At 34.7% G+C, this 26154-nt stretch overlaps 3 protein-coding genes across 6 annotated transcripts in view; 2 read left to right on the top strand and 1 right to left on the bottom strand.

Annotated features, from left to right (window-relative positions):
• Nucleotides 1-26154, bottom strand: part of LOC106164374 (uncharacterized) — a 629853-nt gene that overhangs the window by 242512 nt on the left and 361187 nt on the right. For 2 of the 4 annotated variants that reach the window (XR_015334229.1, XM_087012327.1), the window contains one exon: nt 23847-24479. Coding sequence is in view for 3 of the 4 variants with exons in the window: in XM_087012327.1 (XP_086868453.1) it covers nt 24304-24479 (176 nt within the window). In the remaining variant the exon portion in view is untranslated. Of the gene's footprint in view, nt 24480-24900; nt 25101-25236; nt 25317-26154 lie in introns of those variants that run through there. The other 2 variants (XM_087012326.1, XM_087012325.1) reach the window with 2 other exon arrangements.
• Nucleotides 13015-14019, top strand: LOC147762089 (uncharacterized). Its single transcript, XM_013542270.3, has 2 exons — nt 13015-13332; nt 13699-14019. Exons 1-2 carry the CDS (start codon nt 13015-13017, stop codon nt 14017-14019), a joined length of 639 nt encoding a protein of 212 aa, XP_013397724.2.
• LOC106164375 (uncharacterized) lies at nt 14059-15828 on the top strand. Its single transcript, XM_087012322.1, has 5 exons — nt 14059-14106; nt 14272-14385; nt 14609-14752; nt 15016-15135; nt 15427-15828. The coding sequence occupies exons 1-5, from the start codon at nt 14086-14088 to the stop codon at nt 15676-15678; spliced, it is 651 nt and encodes a 216-aa protein (XP_086868448.1). The 5' UTR covers nt 14059-14085; the 3' UTR covers nt 15679-15828.

Here is a 26154-nt window from a genome sequence, read left to right as displayed (position 1 = left end):
TATTGGTGATAAGTTAATTGTGATTTATTTTTGAAAAGTATTTTGGCACCCGTTTGCTTAAAAGCGGTTTTGACCATTTCCTAACATTTTCCCCCACGTACCATTTATTTCCTCCTTCAATTCATCTCGCCACGTCTCATAAAACAAAGGAAGATGCAGTTGCACTTCATATTTAGTAGAAATAGTAGTGGCAGTGGAAGTTTACCGTGAGAAATGGCCAAGGAGGGGAAAATGTTGTGAAATGACTTGTGAGAGTCCGGCTATTGGCATGTTGAAATTTACTGAGCGGTAGGTCGTGGAATTATAGAATATGTCATAGGTATAGTAACAAACGTCCATTTCCTAAGTAAAGAACATAATTCAAGTATTAAGGGGATATAGTAATACACTTCCATTTCGAATATTGGCAAGATTCGTAAATTAACATTTAATATTTCATTTCAATAAAATGTGTGAGCTAAACTGTGGTTGTATTGATTTCTGCGTGACATGTTATAAGATGAACACCTTCAATGCATAAGGGGCGAACTGATAGCCCGAAATGCTGTTTTGAACGGATTTGAAAAGGCTCTGTCCAAAGGTGTCTTTTACGTGCTTTATATCAATATAGCATCACGGATTTGAGGTTATTTACGAATTAAATGTTACATATTTAAAACGTAATCATATATCAGAAAGCATTATCATCAGTTAAAAACTTGCTTTATTGTATTGAAGTATGTTGTATACTATCGTAGTTTCAAGATTGTCACAAGTGACATTTGTGAAATGGTACTATATGTGGTATTCTTCAGCAAGACAGCAGGGGATGACTTTCTAGTTTAGATGCGAATTAAGTAAGCAAAAATATACAAATTTTATGTCGAGTTAAAGCCAAATATTTTTCTGTAATATTCAACAATTTCACCTCAATCACCAATGAACACATTATCGAATCCATTAATAAATTCTACAAGTCCGGTGTCGAATTCTTAATTTCTGTTTTTACCGGCTGCGGCGAGAGTAAACATCAGTCTCATTCTCCAAATGTACTGAAATCAAAAATGAGACGACTTACGCTCATTGTGTGTCTTTCTTTCAATGTTCAGAAGGGAAAAAAGGATTATCGTCTCTTGAAATTTGAGTATTTGCTGTCTTGTTGAGTAAGAGATGCCATTTTACGAATCAAGATCGATTATTTTATGTCTCAGGTGAAGTATGTAGAATTAAGAAATTTCATTTCTATTTGAGAAAAATCCCTTCTTGAAAAGCTGATTTCGTACATGTAAATACCATTCATATGATGGAAAAGACACTGTTTTCGTGTTTTACTTATCTCTGAACGTAGTTCTTACAATGTAAAATATGTACACGTTTTATCCTGAAATATATGTTTTTGCCATTAATCTGTCGAACAAATACATTTATAGGAATGAAAATTGCTTTATTTTCCAAATTTAACTGTTTTCGGCAATTCTGTCTTAACAGCATCATTCTATCGACCAGATGATGCAGAAATTATTGATGTATATTCGAATTTATTCGAATTTATGTTCAGAAGCTTTTTTTTAGAATTGAAAATAGATGTAGGAAATATAAGAAAAATCGTTATCTGGCTCTTGGATTTTAAGCCTGATTTCATGTAAATGTAGTTTGTTTTCTAATTGAAAATGGATGTGGGAAATATGAGAAATACCTTGATCTGTCCATTGGATTTTAACCCGAATTTCATAATTGAACATGTAGTTTACTTTCTAAATAGTTATTACAAGAATTTTTTTTATTTCATATTCACTTTACTATCTAATGTTCATTAGTCTTTCCAGTTTGTCAATAGCTGTTAGTATAAACGTTGTGTATATATATATATATATTTTTTTTTTATGTAGGACTTTTGACGCTTTTTTTGCCAAACATAACGAAAGTGCGTATCCGTTTTTTGCTCCCAACATTAAGTGTTTGACTGAAAAAAGCGTGCAATTTTAAACAGAGCATTTAATAAAAATCTCATAATTGTCATTATTATATAGAAAAAAAACAATGGCGGATCCAGGACATTTGAAAGGGGTCAGATGTTGACATTTGGAGCGAGATGGAATATTTTGAGAACTTGATCATGTGAGTCCAGAATGGGTCTCTCTCCTCGGGGAGGGCGGAGACTAGATCCACCATTGTTTATTATTATTATCATTATTATTATTTTTTTTTTATTGAAGAAGTTGAAATATTTTGTTTTTGTCATTAAGAACAAACATAAGACCATTGGTGTGGTAAATAGTTTATTTGTCAAGTCGAATATATAAGAATGTTATATTTTTTACACCTGCAAGTGAATTTAAATGCAGACATCAATATTATACTATAATATCATAATATTCTTTAAGATACTAAACGCTTTTTAACTTGTAGTAATAAAAAGACTGAAGACGATGATATTTTACAGATATATGTTTTATAAATAATTGAATACATAAAAGCAATTTGTATTGCTTATTGCTCTTAATAAAAAACTTATTGAATATACAAAATGTCTTAGCGTTTTTACTGATGGCTATATTGCTCAGTGGTAGCGTGGGGTTGGGGTTCGATTCCTGGCCCGGGCACATTGGAATTACAATGAGGTGCTATTAGAAATTGTCTTTGGTTTCTATAAGAAGAAAGTCTACACGAGGAGGGTGGGTGGGAACACTTAGAGAAGTAGGTAACGCGCTTGTCTCTGAGACAGAAGGTCCCCAGTTCGATTCCTGGCGCTTCTAGGTCCCAGCAAATTACCTTTTGCAAAAATAAACCCAAATAAACTATTTGAACTACTACAAGAGGATCATACGAATGAGGAAAATCAAGCTGAGTCATTAGCTCAGTAGGTAAGGCGACAGATCAAGAAAGAGAAGACGACGACTAAGTTGATAACCAAAGGTTCGAGTCGAGCTAAAGGAAAGAATGAGCAAGCGGCATTTTTGCACATTTTGAAACTACATCTATTACAACTTTCATGTACGTTTATTAAAAGAAATACAAGCAATTGCGCCATACAGTAATTTTCATAACGACTTAGCATTTCGAGATGTAAATCAATCTTAAATACAACTATCTACAACTAAATGTGTGGGAGATTTTATGCACTTTGAAAAGTGTCGCTCAATATCAATCGTTTTGATTGTAAAAAAGAACATGAAATTTCGGGGTTTTTTGCCCAGAGTTAAAAGAGAAAGTTGAAGATTTGTCGCGATGTACTTTACAGCCATCGTTCAAAGTTGACATTGAAGTATTTGTCTTATGAGTGAGCCAAAATGTAACAGTATTGAAATTCAAAGTGCATATGATCTCGTGTAAGCGTTCTCCTCGCACGCGGGAACGCATTCATGACCCTACAACTAACTCCATGTTTCCATGCTGATGATCACACACAACACCAAACAGCAGTCAAACATTATTCAGTTCGGTAAATTTGCTTTTTTCATAGATAAATAAATATGTACCTGATATTGTGCGTCATTTTTTCTTCTCTTTAAATCTTAAAATAATACTTTGGTGGCACAATTTTGAGCGAACACTTAAATTTATGCGTAGTGTGAATCAAAAACAGCATGAAGACGTGGTCAGTTTACAACCTTATCCCAGTCATAGCCATTTTTAAGAACAATATGTAAACAAAATTGAAAAGGTTATGCGAAAACAAGTTTACTTAAAATAACTAATCAGAAAATGCTAATTAACTCAACGGTCTCGGGTTCAGTGATAAAAAAAAAAAAAAAAAAAAAAAAAAAACTCGGCAAAAATAACCCAACAGCATGTGCAGGACTGGCACCTAATCAGGCCTTTTGTTCTCAATCACCCCTTGATCCCGACCGAAATATAGAATTAAGAAAGTACCAAGTACAAGATCAACATTAAGTAAAACACTGACCTTCCAATTTTGTGTAAAACTTACTCTAACCAATCAAAGTGTCATTTTTCCGATAGAATTTTGATTTTTAATATTTGATTACACAAAAAAAATCACAAAAGAAAAAGGAATTTTAGACGTTAGGTCATTAAATCACCAATAAACAGACCAGTGTCGTGTTTTTAGAGGATTGACAACAGTCTACAAAATTACTAGGAAATACCAATTACCCCCATTACCTCCAAAACAGAACTTGACGACGACTGTAGTTTTCGATACAGATTTGATAAGGATTTTTCAAAATTTCAAGTTGTAAAAGATGCGATAAATGCCAGTCCTACATATACATTTTAATTGACCAAGAGGAAACACTTTCTACTATTCACCGTTTCTCTTTGTGAGTATATCCGCTTTGTAATGAAGGTAAAAAGTTAATTTTACTTCCTTAATAACAAAAACTTATCAATTAAAAAAATCTGACCCAACCCCTGGTTTGATTTTCTGAAAACAAAAACATTTCTATCCTCTCCCAGCAATAAAACTATGGGTCTATCACTGATCAGACATACTACTAGTATATCAAAACACCGGGAACCACAGGAAGCTTATTCTTACCATTCGTCATAACCGCATTTTTACAATTTCAATGCGTGTGGGCAATTCTGTAATAATATTACACATATTACAATTTCATTCTGCCGTTAATTCTTAAGTGTCATAATTTGGATTAAAGCGTCTACATTTATTGTAGATTTACATCTTGTTCATTTCCTCAAATGAGCCCTCAATAAAAGATTCCTATATGCATTTTACGTATTTTTCTTTTCTAAAGTTAACTTCATAAAGATCCATGTTTGTATCCAATTTAAAAGGAATAAAAATGCATTTTTAAGTGCATGACAAAGCGTCTTACTACATACTTGCTCACACAAAATTTTACAATCAAACATTAAACCGGTCATACCACTACAGCGCTCTACCTGCACATCACTTAATGATAAGTTTACAACAATTAATTTTATTTTCATAGATCACTTAAGCAAGGCACTTTTTTGTTTTAGGATAATTTCAAAAGTGTCGTTTCAGGTTCGAGAACTGGTGGTTATGAACAAAAAATTCTAAACGATGATAAAAACATCGTGTGCAGATAGTACTGTGTTACAGTGTACAACTTGTTTACACATGTATAATATTATAATAAACCAGAGACGTGCAGGGTTGACGCTTGGATTTAGTCCATTTTATTAGAAGTTTCATGAATAAAACACGCGTTATACGCTGCACTTCATTTGATACACGTTTTGATGCAGAATATTACAAACCAAAGCAAATATCACATTTAAATCCAAATCAAATGTCAACCCTGCAAGTTGACTATACGACAAACTTCGACACGCAAGACAACGTTGACATGGGTGCGGGCGCTGGCGAACACGAATCTGATGTCTTTTCTGGGAGTGCGTCCAATCTCATCGTAGACGGTTGTTTCGAGGCACTGAAATTAAATGAAAAATGAAATGGATTAAATAAAATTCATAACAATATCTAAGGATCTGACAAAATGAAATACATAATAATAACAATGATCTTGTTTGGTTTTTGACTTTCTTAGTTATACATTATTTTGCGTATTTTGTGGGTAGAGTGATATAAATTCAGGATTTTATTGCTACATGTGCTTATTAAAACCCTCTTCAGAATGATTCTACCAATTACTTTATTCCAATGCATCCATACTTAAATAAATTCCTAATCCAAATGCTGGCACTTAAGCTCAACTTTTTAAAATCAAATACTTTATGCAAACATTTATTTCAGATTATAATATCAAGGACGGTATGTAATCGAAATTGCAATCAGAAAAAAATATAGTCAAGGGAGGTCGACAGTGCCCTGCAAATATACGGTTGCTTTCCTGGTCGCTGCTAGTTCTCTATAAAAAAAATATTTGTTTATTGTCAGTTAACTTTAATAAACAGGATATATTTGTACAGGTCACTGTCAAAAAATAAAAAAGGCACCCATTGGGAGCTGAGAATGTTACAGTAGTTACCTGCTTTGTCGTCTTGCTTTGTTTAAGACGGAATAACGCGTTCAGACATTTGGACGGCTGGAATAATCTTCTAACTTCTTTATGAGCAAATACTTTCCTTCTGGAAAAAGCAATATAAAAAGTTATTAAACTTTCCAAGCTCATTTCAGCATTTATGTCAATGAAATATATCCAAGAGCCATTACGTCTGAAGTGGGAAATGCAGACTTTTGGATAAAATATCGTCAACATAAACCGATCAGTGTTGCCTTATATCATCTATACAGTACTTACAACAAACTACATCAGTTCGTAGTGCCAAAATTTCAGTCTACGTGTGGAAATTGTGGCAATGTGGCACGTGAAGCTTCTTCCTCTTCCTACTGACCTTGGTCCTATCTGAATACCTCTCACCAAAATGCTCACCTGGTTTACATAATAATAGCACTGACTGTAGGATTGTGTTAGAGAAGACACGATGCGGCTTAACGCAAACCATTTTGATTTGTCCATCTATAGACCTTCATCCCAAATAAATGAGGTTATTATTATTAACGCATCCCAATTAAAACATGATGTCGCCTATTGCTCTAGCGCTGTAAATATTTAACACTAGAGTTGTGGCGACTTAGGTTTGTACATGTATATCTAACATTTTAATTTTTATGGAGCAGTACATATGAACCCAAATATGCTTCTTAGAAAAAATAAATCACATAAGAATCAGTTTACTGAGTAACGCATCATTCGTGAAGGTATTGTTTTCTGATTTCATTGTTTGTTCTCTGTTGTCGCGACTCTCTGGTTTCGTGCGACGTTGTATATGTGCGCACGCTTATTTTTACGTCGCTTATTCTTCTTTGTCACGTTAAAATGATACATACGTTACCGATACATACGTTACCATGAAGCGTGTAAATATTTATTTTATTTTCAATGGTTTTCTTTCGCTTTGTGGGCCAACACTTATGTCTTTTATTTGTGTTTCATTAAAATAGTGTTGGCGCACAAAAGGAAAGACAACCAATGAAAATAGAATAAAAAATATTTACACAAAGTATTGCTGAACTTGATACCTTTAAAGGTTAACAATGGTTCCTTGATGTCCGACGGGGGGCGGGGTTAATTCGGGCTGAAGAATACTTTTACCTAGTTTTATTCTATTTCATAAAATGTACATATACTGCGTCTTCCGAGAACTGAACGGCTTATACAGTTGGCGACATTTTAGGGAGAGACAGAAGAAAATGGAATGGAGAGGTGACATGATATCTGTAAGATTCTGCAGGGAGAAATGGGAGACATGGCCTAGTTTTTTACTTCTCAAAAAGTTTGCATAATACTTTGTCTTTCAGTGGTCCCTGATTCTTTAATATTACCAATGTTATCATTTTGAACCGCATAAAACACTTCTGGAAGTAAAAGAATCATATTAGAAACTATCAGTACACTTTCTTTTTATCATTTTATATTTATTCATCTTAGTATTGCCACTGACATATCTACTAGTGCCTTAATTTAGGACTCATTCCCAATGACACTATTGATCTATGTAAATCGATCCAACTCCACAGGGACTCTTGTCATTGGCATGTCTCCTTTTGTTTTTAACATGCTTTAATAATGACCCCATTTTCTGTTTTCTACCCAAAGCCAGAGGGTGGTATGCATATCTGATCACCTAGAGAGATTAAGTGCATTCAGTACAGCAGACTAACAGACCCACTTGAATGCTCGTTGCATAATCCCTGCAGGGAATCTGTTCTGTGGCTAATCAGGAATTAAGAGGCAAGCTTGTTAGTGGGTTGCCATATTTGATCCACAGATCTGTTAGTCCACTGTTTTGAATGCACTTATTTTCATTGGAATTGAGCTCTTAAACCTTTTATTCTTAGACAGTCATATAAATATAACAACACCACCACCAAATTATGATAATATTATCATTTAATATTGATTTATAATTAAAAGTTGGTTGGTACATTTTTAATGTTGAAATGATAATTTTAAGAAAAACAAAGGTCAAATACATTTTCAAGAAGTGTGTTAAAATTTAAAGTTAATCTTAATTACCTAAAATAATACAAGTATGTTAAACAACAAAAACTACATTGTAGATTTTCAATTTGATTTCAAAGAGTTATAAAACTATTTATAAACATCTGTACAGTACTTTTTAATAACATTTGTGCACTAAAAATGTTCCCATGTAAATTTCTATATACCTTGTACTTTGTACACATTTCACATTAAGGAAACAAAAGGCTGAAATTCACTGCAAAGAGACCTGTAGTTTGCCACTTTTAAAATGCTCTCTCATCACTGTATATCATGTCCACAGTGTGTTCAGTGATCTCCATATGAGACTACAGACACATATACAACTATGATCATCACTGTATATCATGTCCACAGTGTGTTAAGATATTTCCATATAAGACTACAGACACATATAGAACTATGATCATCACTGTATATCATGTCCACAGTGTGTTAAGATATTTCCATATGAGACTACAGACACATATACAACTATGATCCCCACTGCACTGATGAATAAAAAAGTCACATCATATTATCTGGTTGGGGTTATGTGTGTAAATGAAATATCTTAAATATGACAGTAAGTGTAAATGTAACTCTCAAGTGGTGAAAAACTGGAATATTTTTTATCTATCAAGTATCCTTCATCAGTTTTGTATACATACCTGTTGTAAGCATAAGTTTTACCCCCTACCCAGGTTCTGTATGATGTTATTTGTTAATGAGCACATTTAGAACAGTGGACTAATAGATCCCTGGATCAAATATGGCAACCCATTAAATGCTAATGCTTGCTATGTAATCCCTGTGGGGAATCTATTCAGTGTCTAATCAGCAATTAAGCGGCAAGTTTTTTAGTGGGTTGCCATATTTGATGTGCAGATCTGTTAGTCTTCTGTCCTGAATGTGCTCTATGAGGCATGAGAGAGAAAATATAACAACTATAAGAAAATATAATAGGAGTCTGAAATTTTCATAGTATTCAATTTGTTTCTCACCTCTCTTTATCTATGCCTCTCTACAACTTCAACCCAGTTTCTCTTAAATAATGGTCTTAATTGAATAAATAAACATTCTTTGATTACAAACAACTCCAGAATGACCAAGTGGGAATTTACTAGGTACCAGTACTTATAACAGACATTAAAATTGTGATGATTCAGTCATCATTCTGACTTGCTTTATTCAGAACTAGTTTATTAGCACTAGACTAGTACAATGAGATCACAACAGTAGTGTACATACTAGTATAAAGACTAGTACAATGAGATCACAACAGTAGTGTACATACTAGTATAAAGACTAGTACAATGAGATCACAACAGTAGTGTACATACTAGTATAAAGACTAGTACAATGAGATCACAACAGTAGTGTACATATTAGTATAAAGACTAGTACAATGAGATCACAACAGTAGTGTACATATTAGTATAAAGACTAGTACAATGAGATCACAACAGTAGTGTACATACTAGTATAAAGACTAGTACAATGAGATCACAACAGTAGTGTACATATTAGTATAAAGACTAGTACAATGAGATCACAACAGTAGTGTACATACTAGTATAAAGACTAGTACAATGGGATCACAACAGTAGTGTACATACTAGTATAAAGACTAGTACAATGAGATCACAACAGTGGTGTACATACTAGTATAAAGACTAGTACAATGAGATCACAACAGTAGTGTACATACTAGTATAAAAGTTTCAGTATACTTACTACAAAAAGTTGTTTAATTCTTTATTTAAAGAAATAATAATAAAATGATATTCTGCATATTACTCACACAAAATTGCTGCAGACATCTTTTATACTTAATTATCTTTGGGCAAACCATAAGATGAGCACTAACATAAGACTAGACAGCAAAGCTGGCAAAATATACAGACACAAAACATGTTGCAACAACAGAGTTTAATAGATTTTTTGTGCACCAAATATATACAAATATGGGCCAAGGCCTATGGGTTTTCAACTTCACCAGTTTTACCATTAGTTATATAATAGCTTGTTTCAATACTTATAAAACTGTGCACATGTATTGGTAAAAATAATCAAATCCTGTTAATTTTTAATTCAAGCAGCTTTTTACTAAACAAAGCCTCTCTGCATATTTGATGTAAAACAAAAACATGGTTTGGTATCTATGGTAAGACAGTCACCAAAATACATGCAAAAATAAAATAAAATAAAATAAATAATGATTTTAAAAATTTTTTTGACTCAGTCAAAGTGGGGGGGGGGGGGGGGGGGGGGGGGAGGGGGGGAACCATCGTGTTGAGAATGAACACCAGTGGATGTCTGGGGATGGCTACAGGAACATGGACCCTATCTCCTGATGTCAGGGAAGAAAAAGAAATGGTTGGAGCCTGGTTCACAAACCTTGACTTCATTGAGACAAATCATCTCCAACAAAAGATTTCAGCAGGTCATTATGTCAGGAACAAATATTTTCCCCAAATAAAGGTTGGGAGATGATATAATATATGCAACATGTCTGCATTATAGGGAAAAGTTTTTAATTAAAAAGGGGGGGGGACAATGGATGACTTCAAAAACTTATTTTTTCTTTTAGACACATAAGAAACAATGTATCAACTCTCATATAAGTCCCCAGCATAATACCCTGAGTGTCAGAGCAACGTAAAAGCTAGCTTGCTAAATATACCTTGTGGTGGAGTCGCTTTTACTAGCACTGAAGACCAGTTAGGTTTCCGTCAATCAAATAGAACTGCTCTGCAGTGAAACTGCAGTTGAATGTCATTAGACCAAAATGAAACGTAAAACAAATTTAATTCTGCTTTATTTAATTTTATTTACTGTATTTAAAGAATAAATGGAAAAATAAATAATATTTTCTACAAGAAAAAGATGTATCCAATGTTTTTGTATTTTTTTTGCTTTTCAATAACATTTGCTTCTGAATATATAAACATGACCCACGTGCTTGCCATGCGCCAAATTTGACAGCTATGGCGATATGGCTGTAAATAGTGAGCAATGGCTACACCGAAAAAAGCTGTTTTCAAAGCAGAAAAATGCGTGTGTTGTGGCACTGACTTTCGGTTGCAAGGTATTCTTAGTTACTCAGCAGTTATTTCAGGGCGACTAAAAAAGGATGATGCAAAAATTTTGATTGAGAAATCACTGGATATTGAGCTACTGCAGCTGAGTTCCGAGTTTGCACTGCGTCACACATATGTTTGCAGAAAATGTAAGACTTTATTTTCGAAATATTTATCACTGAAAGAAGATATTCAGAAGAGAAAGGAGACTACAATTGCAATTAAGTTTTTTTTATGTTAAAACATTATTAAATATATACGAGCAATTTAGAATAAGATTTTAAAGTGATATTCTGTCTTGGTGTTAGTTCAAAGTTCAATAAGGCCAGATGTAATTAGGGCACTCTTCGTCCTACAGTTAATCCCTCGGGAATAATAGCTATTGCTTTAATGCTAGCACTAAGAAAACGTTTTATGACATGGCTAAATCAGTCTTCAGAACTCTTTAGAAGAGTCATATAATATATAATTATGAAATGTCAAGAAGAAGAAACCCTTATTGCATTAGCTCAGTTTCTCTCCTCCGCTTTTGCTAGGAGGGATCTAGAAGACAGTGCTGCACTCATCGGCAATTGAGTAATAGTAGTAATTTTTTTTAATAGTAAATAGTAAATAGTCTTACTCATTGTGATTGCTTAAAAGCTTATTCACAGAAATTGTATTCATATTGTCATTTTCATCCACACAAGTGGATGCATATGTTACAGTGAAATAAACTTGTATAATATGATAAATGAAGCATTAACAGTATTTATCTTAATGCATCTTAATGTTAACAGGAACACCTTAATTTATTTATTTAGCATTAAAATCAGGTAGTTACAGTCCAGTAAGATCCAAAAGAGCAACTCCAACAACACTTTCACCTGTCTCGAAGAAAGGGAGTGCTCGGAAGAGATTAGCAGTTGGAGAAAGATTTTCAAGGTGCTGACAGACACAATCTTCTGTAATAAATAAAATCATCTATATGCAGACTTTTCTGCAGCTATTTGGCCTTCTTTTGGTCTCTTAAATTTCCAATTTTAAATAAAAGTAAAATCGTTTCCTATTTATCTTTCTAATAAGAAGCAGCTGGAAAATTTCCACTGATAATAAGATTTTAGTGGCTTTCGGAGATGGATATTGTTACTTGTCTTTTAAAAAATAGTTCACTTTTTCATTTCATTTTTATTATAATTTTATTCCTTAATAACTCTGAGGTCAGTAGCAGTAGCTCTAAATCACTGTTCCAAAGTCCAGCAGCTGCAGCAGAAAACATAGTGCCCAAAGCATCATCACAGATAGTGATTACAAGGTAAGATACATGAATCTCATCACTTGGTTATTTTAGATCTCTCTTTCTTTTCTCACGCACTCTTTTTATTTTTTTCTTTTTCTTCTCTCTCTCTCTTTCTCTCCAACCACATAATTGTTTAAAGCTAAACATTTTCAGAACAAATGCATCTAGTTCTTCAGTTATAACATTAATTATTTTTTCTTCACTCCCACCATAGACAGGAGTCTTACTCAGTGCTGAGTGATGTGTCAAACTTGGGAGTCATTCAGTCAGTGGCAGAAGCAGTTGAGCATAACCAAGGCACCACAATCAAGGTATTTTGTAATGAGAAAGTAACATTGTGAAATATCTTAAAGCATAGTTAATTTTTCCTTATTCCATATGATAACACTTTTTGATGACTCATGTTCAAATGCTTTTAATTAATGATGTCAAGTTAATTAAGGACTTCTGAATACAATCTTTTTCGTTTGAAGTTTACAGAGGATTCTACTTAGCTTCAGCTTTTAAAGAGCTACATGTTACTGCCTAACAGTTTGCGAGTAGTAATTTTTAAAATATTTTTCAGGTATCAATAGAATATCCAAGCCATTGTGCCAGTTATAATGTTGTTGATGCTTGGCATAAAGATGTCATCAAGCATCTATCTTTAGGACAAGACCACTTTGCTTTGCATGCAGTTTGGAACCATGCTCCTAATAGGCCCTTGCTTATTGAAAAGATGTACAAGCAAGCAGAGAAAGAAGTTGACAATTTATGCAGCTTAAATGATCCAAGCGTTCTCCGACAGACAAATCCCCATACCCTTAGTAATGTCAATGTAAACACAGTTAATACAGAATTGAAAACTAGAGCTCCAACTCTACATGGGTTCCTTAGATGTGTAACCACTCGAAAGAGGAGTCAGTCTACATATGATGAGAAGGCTTTGAAGATAGTGTCCCCAGCCTGTGTTATATTAAAGGCAAGAAACAAAGATATGGCTGCATGGGCCTGCAAGAATGCTATTGCCATGCAGAATGGAGGGTGCTCAACAATGGTGAGTTATATATTATAAAATTGTGTATACTTTCTTTCTTGGATTTTTGCTTAAAAATAAAATTGAATTTAATGAATTTTTCTGGGATAAAGGACAATTTCCTCATTTTTTCTCAATAAATGATTGTCCTTTCCTAACTTGTGACAGAGCTCTACAGCTTTCTCAATCCTCATGAAAAACATTGAATTTTAAATAGCCAAGCTTTAGCTTAGCTTTAAAAATATCCTCAAAGCAAGTGAATTTCATAATGTGAGAGGAAAACTATCACTTTCTTAAACTTTTAATTGAAAAAACTAGATGTTAATATATTACCAGTTGTAGATTCAATTGAAAATATTTTCATTGTTATCTTTTTTAATTATTTAGGTGCTGAAAAGGTTGTCACATCAGTTTGTAAGTGTAAGTAGTAGAATGGCCTTGAGATTAAAGAAGAAGGCTGGGGAGGGCTTTGACCAGCCAGTACTCGATGCAAAACAGGACACAGGCAGCACTAGGCGTTACCAAATTGTTGGTGACAATATTGACTTAGAAGTGAAGGCACGTCATATGGCCTCAGATCGCCAGTGGGATTGGACAACCAGCAGGTTAAAAAAATTAAGGACATTCCTCTGCATGAGGTCTTACCAAATCAACATGATGCCAGCAGACTCATTGGAAGGTTTACAATACACTCGTCCCGTGTTGTGACAAGGTGGATGCCAGGCTTTCAACCCCTAGCCAATTAGACACATTTCGCACCAGTATTCCTCTAAGATGAAGGAGATTTCAGAGACAGTAAAGGAGCCAACATATTTGGCTAGGCTAATAAGCTATTGATTGAAAAGATTTATTTTTTAAATCCATAAATACAGTGGACATTAATCTAAAATTGATTTAATACTTTCAATGTTATAATCATGTATTCCTAGCATTTAGTATTTTCATTGGTTTTGTTTGCAGTATCCACTATGTCTTCTTTTTCGTAATGAGAATGAAGAAATGGTAGAAATACTACAAGATTTGCACCAGCGTTATGTTCCTTTAAATGAAGATGGAAAAGAAATTAGAGAACAGGTAACAAATTTTTTGTACAATTGTTAATGTCCATGAAATGCTATGCAAAGATAATAGTTAAAAGTACCAACTAATTAATCAAAAATAAGCACCCTGAATGCAGGGAATTGAGAAGCTCCATGTTAGTTGATTACTGATGCTTTCTTCATTTGAAAAAATTGAAGTCACATAAATGTGCTTCCCCCTTTATTCATAATAATAATAATAATTTCCATTATTTCAGATTTTCTTTGGCGGAGATCAACTAACAGAAGAAAGGGCTAGAAATGCTCAGAAGGCCAGATTGGATAGCGATACTCTTTTGGAAATGTTGATGGGTGTTTTACCAAAGAATGAGGACTGGCATGCCTTTCGCATAGCTTTCCAGGTATTTTTTAATTATCTTCCTATTAGGTGATTGTGATAATTAAAAGTACACCCCATGGGTTTGAAAATCCACAAATTGCTTGTTTTTGCCATCCACATTATTATTATTATTATTATTATTATTATACCATTGACCAGATATACTGCGAGTACAATTTTTAACATTATCAGATAGATCATTGGTTTTAAATTATCATAATTGTTCTCTAAACATGAATACATTTTAAATATATTTTGATACAAATGTTCAAAAATTTCTTGCAGAGAACCATGGAAATATTAAGTCATCCAGATACAACCGGTGATGCAGGAACCTACTTTGCTAATGCAACTGTTACCAACAACTCTAATGCTAAGTTGAGTCCACTTAATGAATACAATAAGGTTTGTTTTGTTCTACCCTAGGTTCCATAGTATGCTTTTGCCAGCTTCATATTGATTTTTTATTACCCAAATCAACTTTAAAGCTGCTAGTGGGAAAAAAGCATAGTAAACCAGTTAACTTTATAGTGCCCTGTCACTCATATCTAACAAATGCATTTTTGGATGACTTCCTAAAATTATCATATGTCTATATATAATTATGTTTATTTTAAATACAAAATGATGAGTAGGCCAGCCAAAAAGCAAACCTGACTGTTGATGATAATTTGGTTACTTCTTTTCATATTACAGGTGAAAGAGGCATTCTACCTCTACTTAGATGCCTATATTGTTGCTGCCACTATGGCGTACTTTGGGATGGAAGGCATGGAATCTGGAATAATGCCTGGGGACCTTGTCCATGCCTCAAAGGAGGACAAGCCACAATGGCTCCTGGCCACATTACACCCATGTGTGGAGCACTTTGTTTCCCTCATGGGTGCACCTGGTTCAGGCAGAGGAGGAGCAAGTCTGCTCTGTGTGTGGCAAGGTCTACAAATATAAGGCCGCAAGAATGCGGCATGAAATGGAAATGCACAACCTATCCACTGATGTAAAAAAAGATGAAGATGAAGATGAAGATGCCGTATGGAATTATGGTTCGGTATACATCACCCTTGGACTGATGTATTTGAATGCTGATGATGCTGTGCATGAGGGTGATGGGGAAGAAATCACCAACATGTGGAAGTGGTTTCTACCCTTATACTTTGAAAAGCAGTCAACTAAGTACTCACTAGCTGCTCTTCATTTGGGAGTTCTGCTGAAGTCATTGCCACCCATTGAGGCCCACAGATTGATGTGGAATAGGACTGTAAACAGAAGAAGTGGGCTTGGGCATCGCGTATCTCTTGACTTTCACTTGGAAAATCTGAATTTGGCTCTTAAAAATTCACTCAATCATTTAGGTGTAAATATTACAGAAAATTCTGCAAACCAAGAGGCTAGAGCCTTAAAAAGGATAGTTGAAATTGTCAATTCCCAAAACCAAGACCTGAAAGTGCACAAACCCTCTGGCTACCATGCAAAATTCAAAAGTGAGACAGACTTTGCCATTGTCTTAAGAGAAATAACAGAGAGGGTAAACATGTTTAGCAGAGAACCTGGGAGACGGTTTAAAGCACAAAAATTTGAAAACTTTAGTAGGGAGATTGTTTCAATAAAGGCACCCAAGTTAAAGACTTGACTCTCAAAATGGCTAAGGCAGTGGTCACAAGAACAGGAAATTGTGATGGCCTTAAGTGACTGATGGAATAGTCTTGGCAGAGGCAAATGTGACATTCTATGATTACTATGGCTATTGTATTTTTTGTAAACATTCCAGTGACAGCAAGGGTAAAAAAAGCTCAAGGAAATATATTTTGCTTGAATAAATTGCATTTTTCCTGGACTTGCTGGTTTTATATTATAAGGCTGAAAAGCATGCTTATTTATTTAATAACTTATTTGACATTTAACATTCTTTGACCAAAAGAATATGTTAAATAAAAACACGTTTGACATGCAAACAACAAATGAGCAACTTCTCTCTAAAATGTACTTAATCTGCATCATCCATCCACACAACACCTGATACAAACACAAGAAACAGAGGGTTTGAAATCTGATCAAGACCACCTTTATTTTATGTCAAACAGAGTATTATGACAAAAAAGTATTTAAGAAATTGGTGTGTTCCTTTGAAAATTAAATGAAGCCAAACAATAAAAGATAAACAGCCAAAACTGCTCCTAAGGAGCTAAACTTGCAAGTTAAAAAAAGAAAAAAGAAATCGATCAAATATCCAAAAGGGGTGCTCTACTGGAGCTTTATTGTGAGCAAAAAGAGTAAAGGTTTTTGTTTTTCTAAAATGAACAAAATAAGGGCTGACATTTAGTATCAAATGCTTGTTAGGTTCTGGACAATAAGAGCAGAATTTAAATAAAGCTAATGATTCAGAATCAATCAATCTATTTATTAAATATGGATGACAAATAGAATCGAAAACCTAACTCCCTCTTTCTTAGGAAGGGGAAGGCACCTGAACATCCTTTATTAGAGAAATTTGGAAAAAGCAAAAGAAAAAAAAAAGCTCTTCTAGTAGTTGCAATTTTTCATAGCCCAGATTTTTTGGTCAGCCCTTGTTGGTGAACTGAGAGTGAAGAAGTGCTATACATGCTAATACATACAATAAGCCTAAGTAAGCTATTAGCAACATATATATGCACAGTTATTGATTATATGGTGCAATTTCAAGTTCGTTCTGACCAAAGTCCAATACAGACAGTCGAAATATGCGAGTGATCAATTATCATATCAAAAATATCATGTAAACAACATTTTTAAATATACAATACAAAAAATTGAGTTCAAATTATACTAAAACTAAGCTAAATGTAGACAATTATCGTACACAATATTTACATGTCACAAGAAATATCTGAGTCATGGTTTTATGATTTCTGCCCATACTTCTTCAAAACTCACTGAACATCTATGTACGGGTGTCAACTATTTAAGAGAGAAAAGCCATCTTCTCTCATCTTACATGCATGTCCAATCTAGCTAGAATATGTCTACATAAAATCAATGCGACTCTGCATACTCATCTAGGAGGTCTGCAAAGGAGTCCTCCTCCTCCTCTTCATGATTGAAAACTAACTGCAATACTAAGTCATCTATATCTTCTAAAATATCATTATCAATTGTGGGCACCGGTAATTCCTCCCCGAACACTTCATTTAAAACAGTTACATGCAATTTCTATTGCTACCAGAGGGTGTATAACACTCAAGTTTGTGATTACATAATCATAACTATCAATGTATCTGGTACTTGCAATGATTTCATTAACAAGTAAATCTGGAAAAAAATTTATGCCTAAAACATTTAAATGCCTGCACTTGTCTTGAGATACCCTCAGACAATATAACATCACTTTTTTGTCTCCATTTGATGGCTCTCTCACTGCTGTGTGAGGATCGGGCACATGAGGCGCATGACCATGCTGCTACTCTTCCCTTTCTCTAAACAAATCTATGGTCACCTTCATTAACCTCCCCAAATTCTTTGAACAGTTTTTTTTTTCTACATTGTTCTTTGCCTCTTACAAAATCCTTCATCTCTTTCTCTGTACCTAACAAGTGACGTGCACAGTAGTACAGTAGTGCTTGTGCCTCTTTCCCATCTCTACCTGCACATCCAATTTCCTGTATATAGGACTCAGTCGTCAATGGTACACCATAGTGAATCGCTGTTGAAATGTTGGGAACATTTATTCCCATGCCTAGTGCATTTGTACAAATGACAACTCTGAAGTGACCACTATCAGTTATCAAGTCTTTCAACATATTTTCTTTTCTTTTGTCATCTGTATTGTGATGGTACAGGGCAAACAGGCGATTACCGGATAGTTTTGAAGTGTCATCTACATATGATCTCTCTCCCAGCAGGTTCAAAAAATGTTCATACACACTTACTGCATCCTTTACTGCACGGCAATACAACAATGTCCTCCTCATGTTAAGTCTTTCTTCTCCCAACTGCTCCACAAGCCAGTCCAAGTCTTGCACCCCTTGTGCTTTAAATATGTTCTCTCTTTTTGGAGACCTGAAATATTGATATATACAAAATATGTGCAATAATAATAAGAAATAACAAAATTTGCACAAAAATTCTTGTAGGAATTAAAAATCTTGAAATGGGTGGGGAGTATGGAAAATTGCTTTTGTGTTTGGGGAAATTTAATTTGGTGCCAAAATCCAGCCATAGGTCTCAGTCCTTTGCTTTTATACAGAAAAATTTCAACATAACCTATAAAAATGTTTTGTAATGCAGATGAAAATAGCAAAATACACCCTATTGTGCACTGAATGTAGTATGCAAATGTATGTATGAGTATTTATTATTATTATAAATCCTTTATTATGATTATAATTATAATCATTTTTTGCTCTATAAAGGTCCATACAATTGAGTGGTCCTTTAAATCACTAAGCTGTTTATAAAACAAATCTTACACTTACGCTTAAACATTATATAATTGTCTGCACTTCAAAAAGTGAATTTACCTAATAATATAGTGTTGCTTCCTTAATAGCAGTGCCTGTGTAATCTTCTTTCTCGTCCTCTTGTTAGCTGTGGCTGTCAGAGCCAAGAAGGGAATGTCCTTTCTTACTAGAGCCCTCAATTCTCTGAGCTGTGAAAAAGCTCCCCTAAAAGCTTTCTTGCGCTTCTGGTTCAACCCCCTGAAATGTACACAAAATTAAGTTTAGTATGACTGAACCAAGATATCAAAACTAAAATAAAGATGTAAGCATCCCTTATGTGCAATGAAGGAGCATGTTTTTTTATAATTAAAGAGTCTTTTATCACTTCATTGATTATATTTTATTTCAGTAACTTGTGATCTTGTATTATGCTGGCTCTTTCTTAAAATTACTTACCAGAGCCACAATAATGTCAAATACAGTAATTTTAAAATGATACTGTCCGTGTTTTTTTTTTTTTTAAATATCAAACTTAATTAATTTTCGTGGAAATAATGAATTTTTCGAAATAAATGGTCTTCCTTTTTCTGCCTTACATAGTTCTATAAATAACATTGCATACATGGCTCACCACTGTGGTATAACATGAGCTTCATCTGCAACCAGCAAACAAATGTTGTTCCGAAAATGTCCTCGATGTCGAAGAGGTACCTGTACTTCCCCAGCCACGATTCTGGACTTGCCAATACAACATCGTACTCTCCAAGCTTTAGTTTCTGCAACTCGGGTTCTGTTAGCTCGTGCTCACTACTGAGGTATACTGAGTCAAGCCCCAGCTGTATCATCTCTTCTATCTGATCTTTCATCAACGATATCAATGGCGATACGACGATCACTGATGCAGCAATTTCAATATCCGATGTTCCTACCTTCTTTTGTCTACATATTGGAAACAGTTTTGGGACGATCTCATATATCAAGCTTTTTCCATACCCTTTTGGTAGCACCCCGAAAACATCCTCACCACTCAAGAGATGAACAAGAGCCTCTTTTTGTTCATCTTTTAATTTCGTCGATGGGCGCATTTTTCAGCAAACTGAGAGCCAAACATACACTTGCATCGAACTCCGCGTAAGCCATATTTTCTTTGTTTTTTGTCTCGTATAGCACGAGATGTCGCGAGATCACAATGTTAAAGGCAGTTCAAGGCGGGACAGAGCTGTGACATACAACACATGTGGCTTCCAAATATGGAAGCGCCCCAGGCAGAATTTTCAGTTGCCACTGTTCGCTAGAGCCTGGTATTGCTACTATGGGTTATATATGAAATCAAGATCGAGCTGGCAATACCAGAATCTAGAACCTAGGGTAATCAACAGTGGCTTCGTACAAAACTTGCACAGTTAACTTGTGGACAAATCTAAATCCAGCACCTATTGCCAATTCAAAAATACATTTAAAAAGTAAAAAAATATCTGGACGTTGTTCAAGATAATGAAAAAAGAAAAAGCCTTAGTTGTTTTCGCACCAGTGGGCATAAAGTTAACTCCACACTGAAACAGGCAGATACACTAACACCACTCCTGATACACAAACACATCTACATTGCTGCTTTAATTTGATATACTCAGGAAATACTGTAGCATCATATCCAAACTGCTAACAATAACAAAACAATATCATAAAATAATCCAATCATGCTGATTTTCTAGAGGAATTTAAAACAAAAATACTGTTTATCAGTAATAGGGTAAACAACAAATGTGTCACAAAGTGCTGACTATATATATATGGCAATGACACTGGACAGACACAGTGATCAGAATATAGACAGACTGAAAGTGTCTGTATATAATAAATATGTGATAAAACTTGCAATTGCAACTTAATGCCCTCACAATAACAGAGATCATCTATAACACATCATATCTGACCTGAAATATATATTCTTTATATATATCCCTTTGCTCTTCAGTGACGGCTTATTGTCTACCACAATCTCGCTGTATATGCTACCTCTACTAGTACTGTACCATACAGTTTCCATGCATATGGGGAAAATTATTATAATTAACACATCACAACTGAGCTGAAATATCAATTCACTTTAAAACATTTCCATTGTGTCTATTTGTCTTCAGTGATAAAGTATTGTCCAACACAATCTCCTTGCTTTATATACCCTGCCTCTATAGTTTCCATACATATGGGGAAAATTGATTCTTTGTGTTACCTGGAACCCACATTTGTTGTGTAATTGTAGTGTTCCATATAACTGGCTCCACAGGATCTGCTGTGTTTGGAAGTCTTGTTCTGGGTGGTTCTGGCAGCACTCTCTCTCACTCAGGATAAAATTCACCTCTTGGTCTGCCAGCAGCTCTTTACACAATTCCAGAAGTGTATTTGCTAAAAACATAAATTAAATGAGTGTAACTGTTTGCAATGCAACTGGATCATCTCTGTAATATAGTGCAAACTATTATTAGGAACCATCTAATGATACACTATTCATATATATAGGATGCTTTTGTAAAATGCACAAAATTATTTTTGCATCACGATACTAGATATTTATTTGATACTTCTCATATGTAATGGTGATCAAATTAAAATAAAAGTATTCATTTTATGTGTTTTGTGTGTACAAGACGAATTGGTTCAAATTCTGAACAAATGACAGCTGTGATTGATAAAACTATTCAATGACTATAAAAATTAAACTTACATTACAATTAAAGCAGTGAAACATTAATTTTAATAATAATAATCCATGCTTTCCACTTTGAAATAATCATTTCACACCCCCCTCCCCCCCCCAAATGTAACAATTGGGTGTTTGTGTCTCTACACAAAGGAAAGAGGGGAAACAAACTAGAGGATCAGAGAGGCGATACCACCTCCGGATATTGTACCACCAGCTGGAGTAAGCGCATTCGAATGGAACCACCCCCCCCCCCCCAAAAAAAAAAAAGGGACACCACAGCCAGTCTTGTCCTTGACAAGCTCTATGCAATAAACAAGAATTTTCAAAATATGCAAAAAAAAAAATGAAAAAACATAACATAAAATTGGTCCAATCAAGCGGATTTTCCAATTGGCCTGTATTTTCCTAACATTGATCACTCCTGTGATTTTCTAGACAATAGGCCTATTGGTTTTCCTTGAAATGTGTTATCAGTGTTGCATATAATTATGCTGACAAAAGAGAAAATGTAAAGGCAACACTGAGCATATCTCTGCTAGTTTTGAAGATATGAGGGGCAAGAAAATATGCAAAGGTCAGTTCATGGTATATGATTTCCTATTCAAGTTAAATAGTAACTATGGGTATCTCCTTGCTAATTTTGGAGATAAAGAGGCCAGAAAACATGCAAAGTACAGTTCATCATAAAAAGTAGGTCAAAGGTCAATTTCAAGGTCACAGTTAGATTGCCAGTATATGACTTCCTGTTCAGGTTCAATAGTAACTATGGGTGTATCTCTGCCAGTTTTCGAGATATAAGGGAGATAATTTTTGCAAAGTTCAGTTCATGGTGAAAAGTAGGTCAAAGGTCAATTAAAAGGTCACAGTTAGATTGCCAACAGTAACTATGGACATATCTCTGCCAATTGTAGAGATGTAAAGGCCAGAAAACATGCACAGTTCATCATAAAAAATAGGTCAAAGGTCAATTTCAAGGTCACATTTAGATTGCCAGTACATGACTTCCTTTTCAAATTCAATAGTAACTATGGGCATATCTTTGCCAGTTTTGGAGATATAAAGATCAGCAAACTTGCAAAGTGCAGTTCATCATGAAAAGTAGGTCAAAGGTCATTTTCAAGGTCACAGTTAGATTATCAGTATATGACTTCCTATTCAAGTTCAATAGTAACTAAGGGCTTATCTCTGCTAATTTTTGAGTAATTTACATTTTATTTTCACCACTGAATTTTGGATGTTGAACTTTTTGATATAGTGCAATGCCTAAGCCGTATCAAAAACAAAAAAAATGGACACCACCCCCAGTGTTGCCCTTGACAAGTTCTACAAAATGCAAAAAACAAGAGGTCTCTAGCATTAACGGTTCCAGAATTAGAGAGAATTTTCAGTTTCGGCATCTACCATGAAAATGCACCGACTGACCCCAAACTCATGAAAATAAAAGATGACCCTAAGGGTAACACCTGCCCATAATATTATGGGTAAGATGTGTTTCATTTCTGAATATCGGCTGAAATAAAAATTTCTCGCAAAAAATTCCCATTTTTAGAAAATTTTGGCCCGTTTGACCTTGAAATAAAGGTCAAAGGTCAAATCCAAGGGCATATTTGAAATCCTCACATATGACTTTTGGTCAGCCATCTGTAGTAATTTTTCCCATAATTCCATTGGTTTGGGAGATATTTAGCATTGAATTTTCAAAATTTTTGACAAGGGTGCATTTCAACGAGCGTCACGCCCAGGTCAATGCACCAACTGAGACAAAAAAACCTGGGGGTTCAAGTTGAGATTATATGTGACCTAAATCCAAGAGATGGGGACACAGGTCCTTGCGGTCTAGGAGGAGAAGCGGTAACGGTGACTCATATCCCACGTCAACTAAAAAATCATTTAACAGTGAACTTACAACAATTTCATTAATTCACAAAATGACAATATTTAGTTATTAAAATAAAATTCAGAATCAGAAACACAGACAGACAAACATATCTACATGTCACAAAGTGCTGACTACGGCAATGACACTGGACAGACACAGTGATCAGAATATAGACAGACTGAAAGTGACTGTATATAATAAATACCTGATAAAATTTGCATTGGGCAACTTAATGACCTCACAATAACAGAGATCATCTATAATACATCAAATCTGCATTGAAATATATATTAACATTTATACATTTTCACTGATTTCTTGTTCTCTTCAGTGATGGCTCATTGTCTACCACAATCTCACTGTATATGCTACCTCTACTAGTACTGTAACAGTTTCCATGCATATGGGGAAAATTATTATAACACATCACAATTGAGCTGAAATATCAACTCACTTTTAAACATTTCCACTGTGTCTGTTTGCCTTCAGTGATAGAGTATTGTCCAACACAATCTCCTTGCTTTATATACCCTGCCTCTAAAGTTTCCATGCATATGGGGGGAAATTGATTCTTTGTGTTACCTGGAACCCACATTTGTTGTGTAATTGTACTGTTCCATATAACTGGCTCCACAGGATCTGCCGTGTTTGGAGTCTTGTTCTGGGTGAATCTGGCAGCACTCTCTCTCACTCTGGATAAAATTGACCTCTTGGTCTGCCAGCAGCTCTTTACACAATTCCAGAAGTGTATTTGCTAAAAACATAAATGAAATGAGTGTAAATGTTTGCAATGCAACTGGATCATCTCTGTAATATAGTGCAAACTATTATTAGGATACACTATTCATATACAGGATGCTTTTGTAAAATGCACAATATCATTTTTGTATCACCATGCTTGATATACATCTAGTTATTGCTCATATGTAATGAGATCAAATAAAAATATAAGTATTCATTTTATGTGTTTTGTGCACTTTATGACAATAAAACAAATTCACATTACAATTAAAGCAGTGATATTTTATTCATAATAATCCATGCTTTCTATATTGAAATAATCATTGGTGTTTGTGTCTCTACACAAAGGAAAGAGGAGAAACAACTTACCTATCCTTATTTGTATAAAAAACAACCACAAACATTTGTCTGCTATCTGCAAGAGGTCAAGTCACCTGTTTTCCATGGCTGTCCTGTCTCTGGCTGTTCATTCATCCTAAAACTTGCCACATCCAATGTCTTGCACAACTGGGTGAGATGAAGATGTTTCTGTTGCTGTCTGTTCATTTTTGCTTCATATGAAAGACATGTCCTCCATGTTCAGCCAGGTAAAGTCAGTTCACCTAGAAGACACCATGCTGAATGGAGACTGGAGCTGGAAAAAGAGACATGACAATGTATAAGTGAAGGAACACTAATTATCTTAATACAAAGAAAAGACAAAAACCTGACAGTCCACCAGAGCCTGTTGGGAAAAATATTAAAACTATGGTACACTGCCAAGTGCCCACCTTATATGGTAGACATCATTGTTGTGGTGATTGAACTGTGATAAGTTAAAAATGACCTTGCCTTTTGCAGTCATATGGCAACTGGCCGCGCGTAGGAAAATATTCAGAACGGAGCGCGTGCGCTGAGATGACGTCGTGGTTGAAATTTTGTAAATTGCGTAACCATCGCGGGAATTCATGAATTTTGCTTAATTGCCGTTATACTTGCTTCTGAAGAATTAAGACGTGATAGCAGAGTTCACTACGCGTCTCTACGTCTGCGATTTACCTATAAATAAGCAGAAATGAATGAGTTAGAACTCGAGGAAGTCGGCCAACGGGTCAATTTTTGGCCGTAGCAACACTGTAACAAATTGAGATATCTCCTTTATTAGAAATAACACGTCCTAGTAAATTCCGTAAAATGTTGCTTTTTCAAAACGACAAATACGAGTCAAGTTTCATCGAAAGATATAATCGGAAACTTTTTATGCGAGCTGTTGAAGTGAGTTTTTGACTCTATTCCGCTAGATGTCAGCCATATTCTGACGTCATATTCTCCAATACAGAAGCAAGTGAAGGTCTGAAGATTTCACTAAATTTCGAGAATCAATATACTTATCATTTGTTTGCACAATAAAATGTCCCTTTTAAGTTAAATAAATGATATTTAAGGCGTTAAAATCATTTTACCTTTCTAGATGTCTTATTTCAAAAGAAAATGTTTTATCGTTATATCGCACCTGCACAAGTCAAGTCGGTTGCGAATCCTCCACGAAATTTTCTGCCATAAAGCTTATCTGCACAATCCTGAGTTACGAGTAGACTGAACATAACATTTAAATTCTGTTTACCATTACGGACTGCGGCTCTGCCAATATACATGTAGTTTGTTGTTTATTCATAGTAAAATAATGAACCTTAACCGACTTCATAATG

The sequence above is a fragment of the Lingula anatina genome, chromosome 4 (genome assembly GCF_051362555.1).
Source record: "Lingula anatina isolate TDL-2025a chromosome 4, LinAna3.0, whole genome shotgun sequence".
Lineage (NCBI taxonomy): Eukaryota > Metazoa > Brachiopoda > Lingulata > Lingulida > Lingulidae > Lingula > Lingula anatina.
Note: the sequence above shows the minus strand (reverse complement) of the source record. Positions and strands in the feature narration are given on the sequence as shown.

Bases quoted from the DNA above. Each gene is read 5' to 3' on its own strand.
- LOC106164375 (XM_087012322.1), top strand. From the start codon at position 14,086: ATGAAGGAGATTTCAGAGACA. The intron at 14,107-14,271 runs GTAAAGGAGCCA...TTTTGTTTGCAG, and splicing joins TGAAGGAGATTTCAGAGACA to TATCCACTATGTCTTCTTTT. The intron at 14,753-15,015 runs GTATTTTTTAAT...AATTTCTTGCAG, and splicing joins CCTTTCGCATAGCTTTCCAG to AGAACCATGGAAATATTAAG.
- LOC147762089 (XM_013542270.3), top strand. From the start codon at position 13,015: ATGTACAAGCAAGCAGAGAAAGAAGTTGACAATTTATGCAGCTTAAAT. The intron at 13,333-13,698 runs GTGAGTTATATA...TTAATTATTTAG, and splicing joins ATGGAGGGTGCTCAACAATG to GTGCTGAAAAGGTTGTCACA.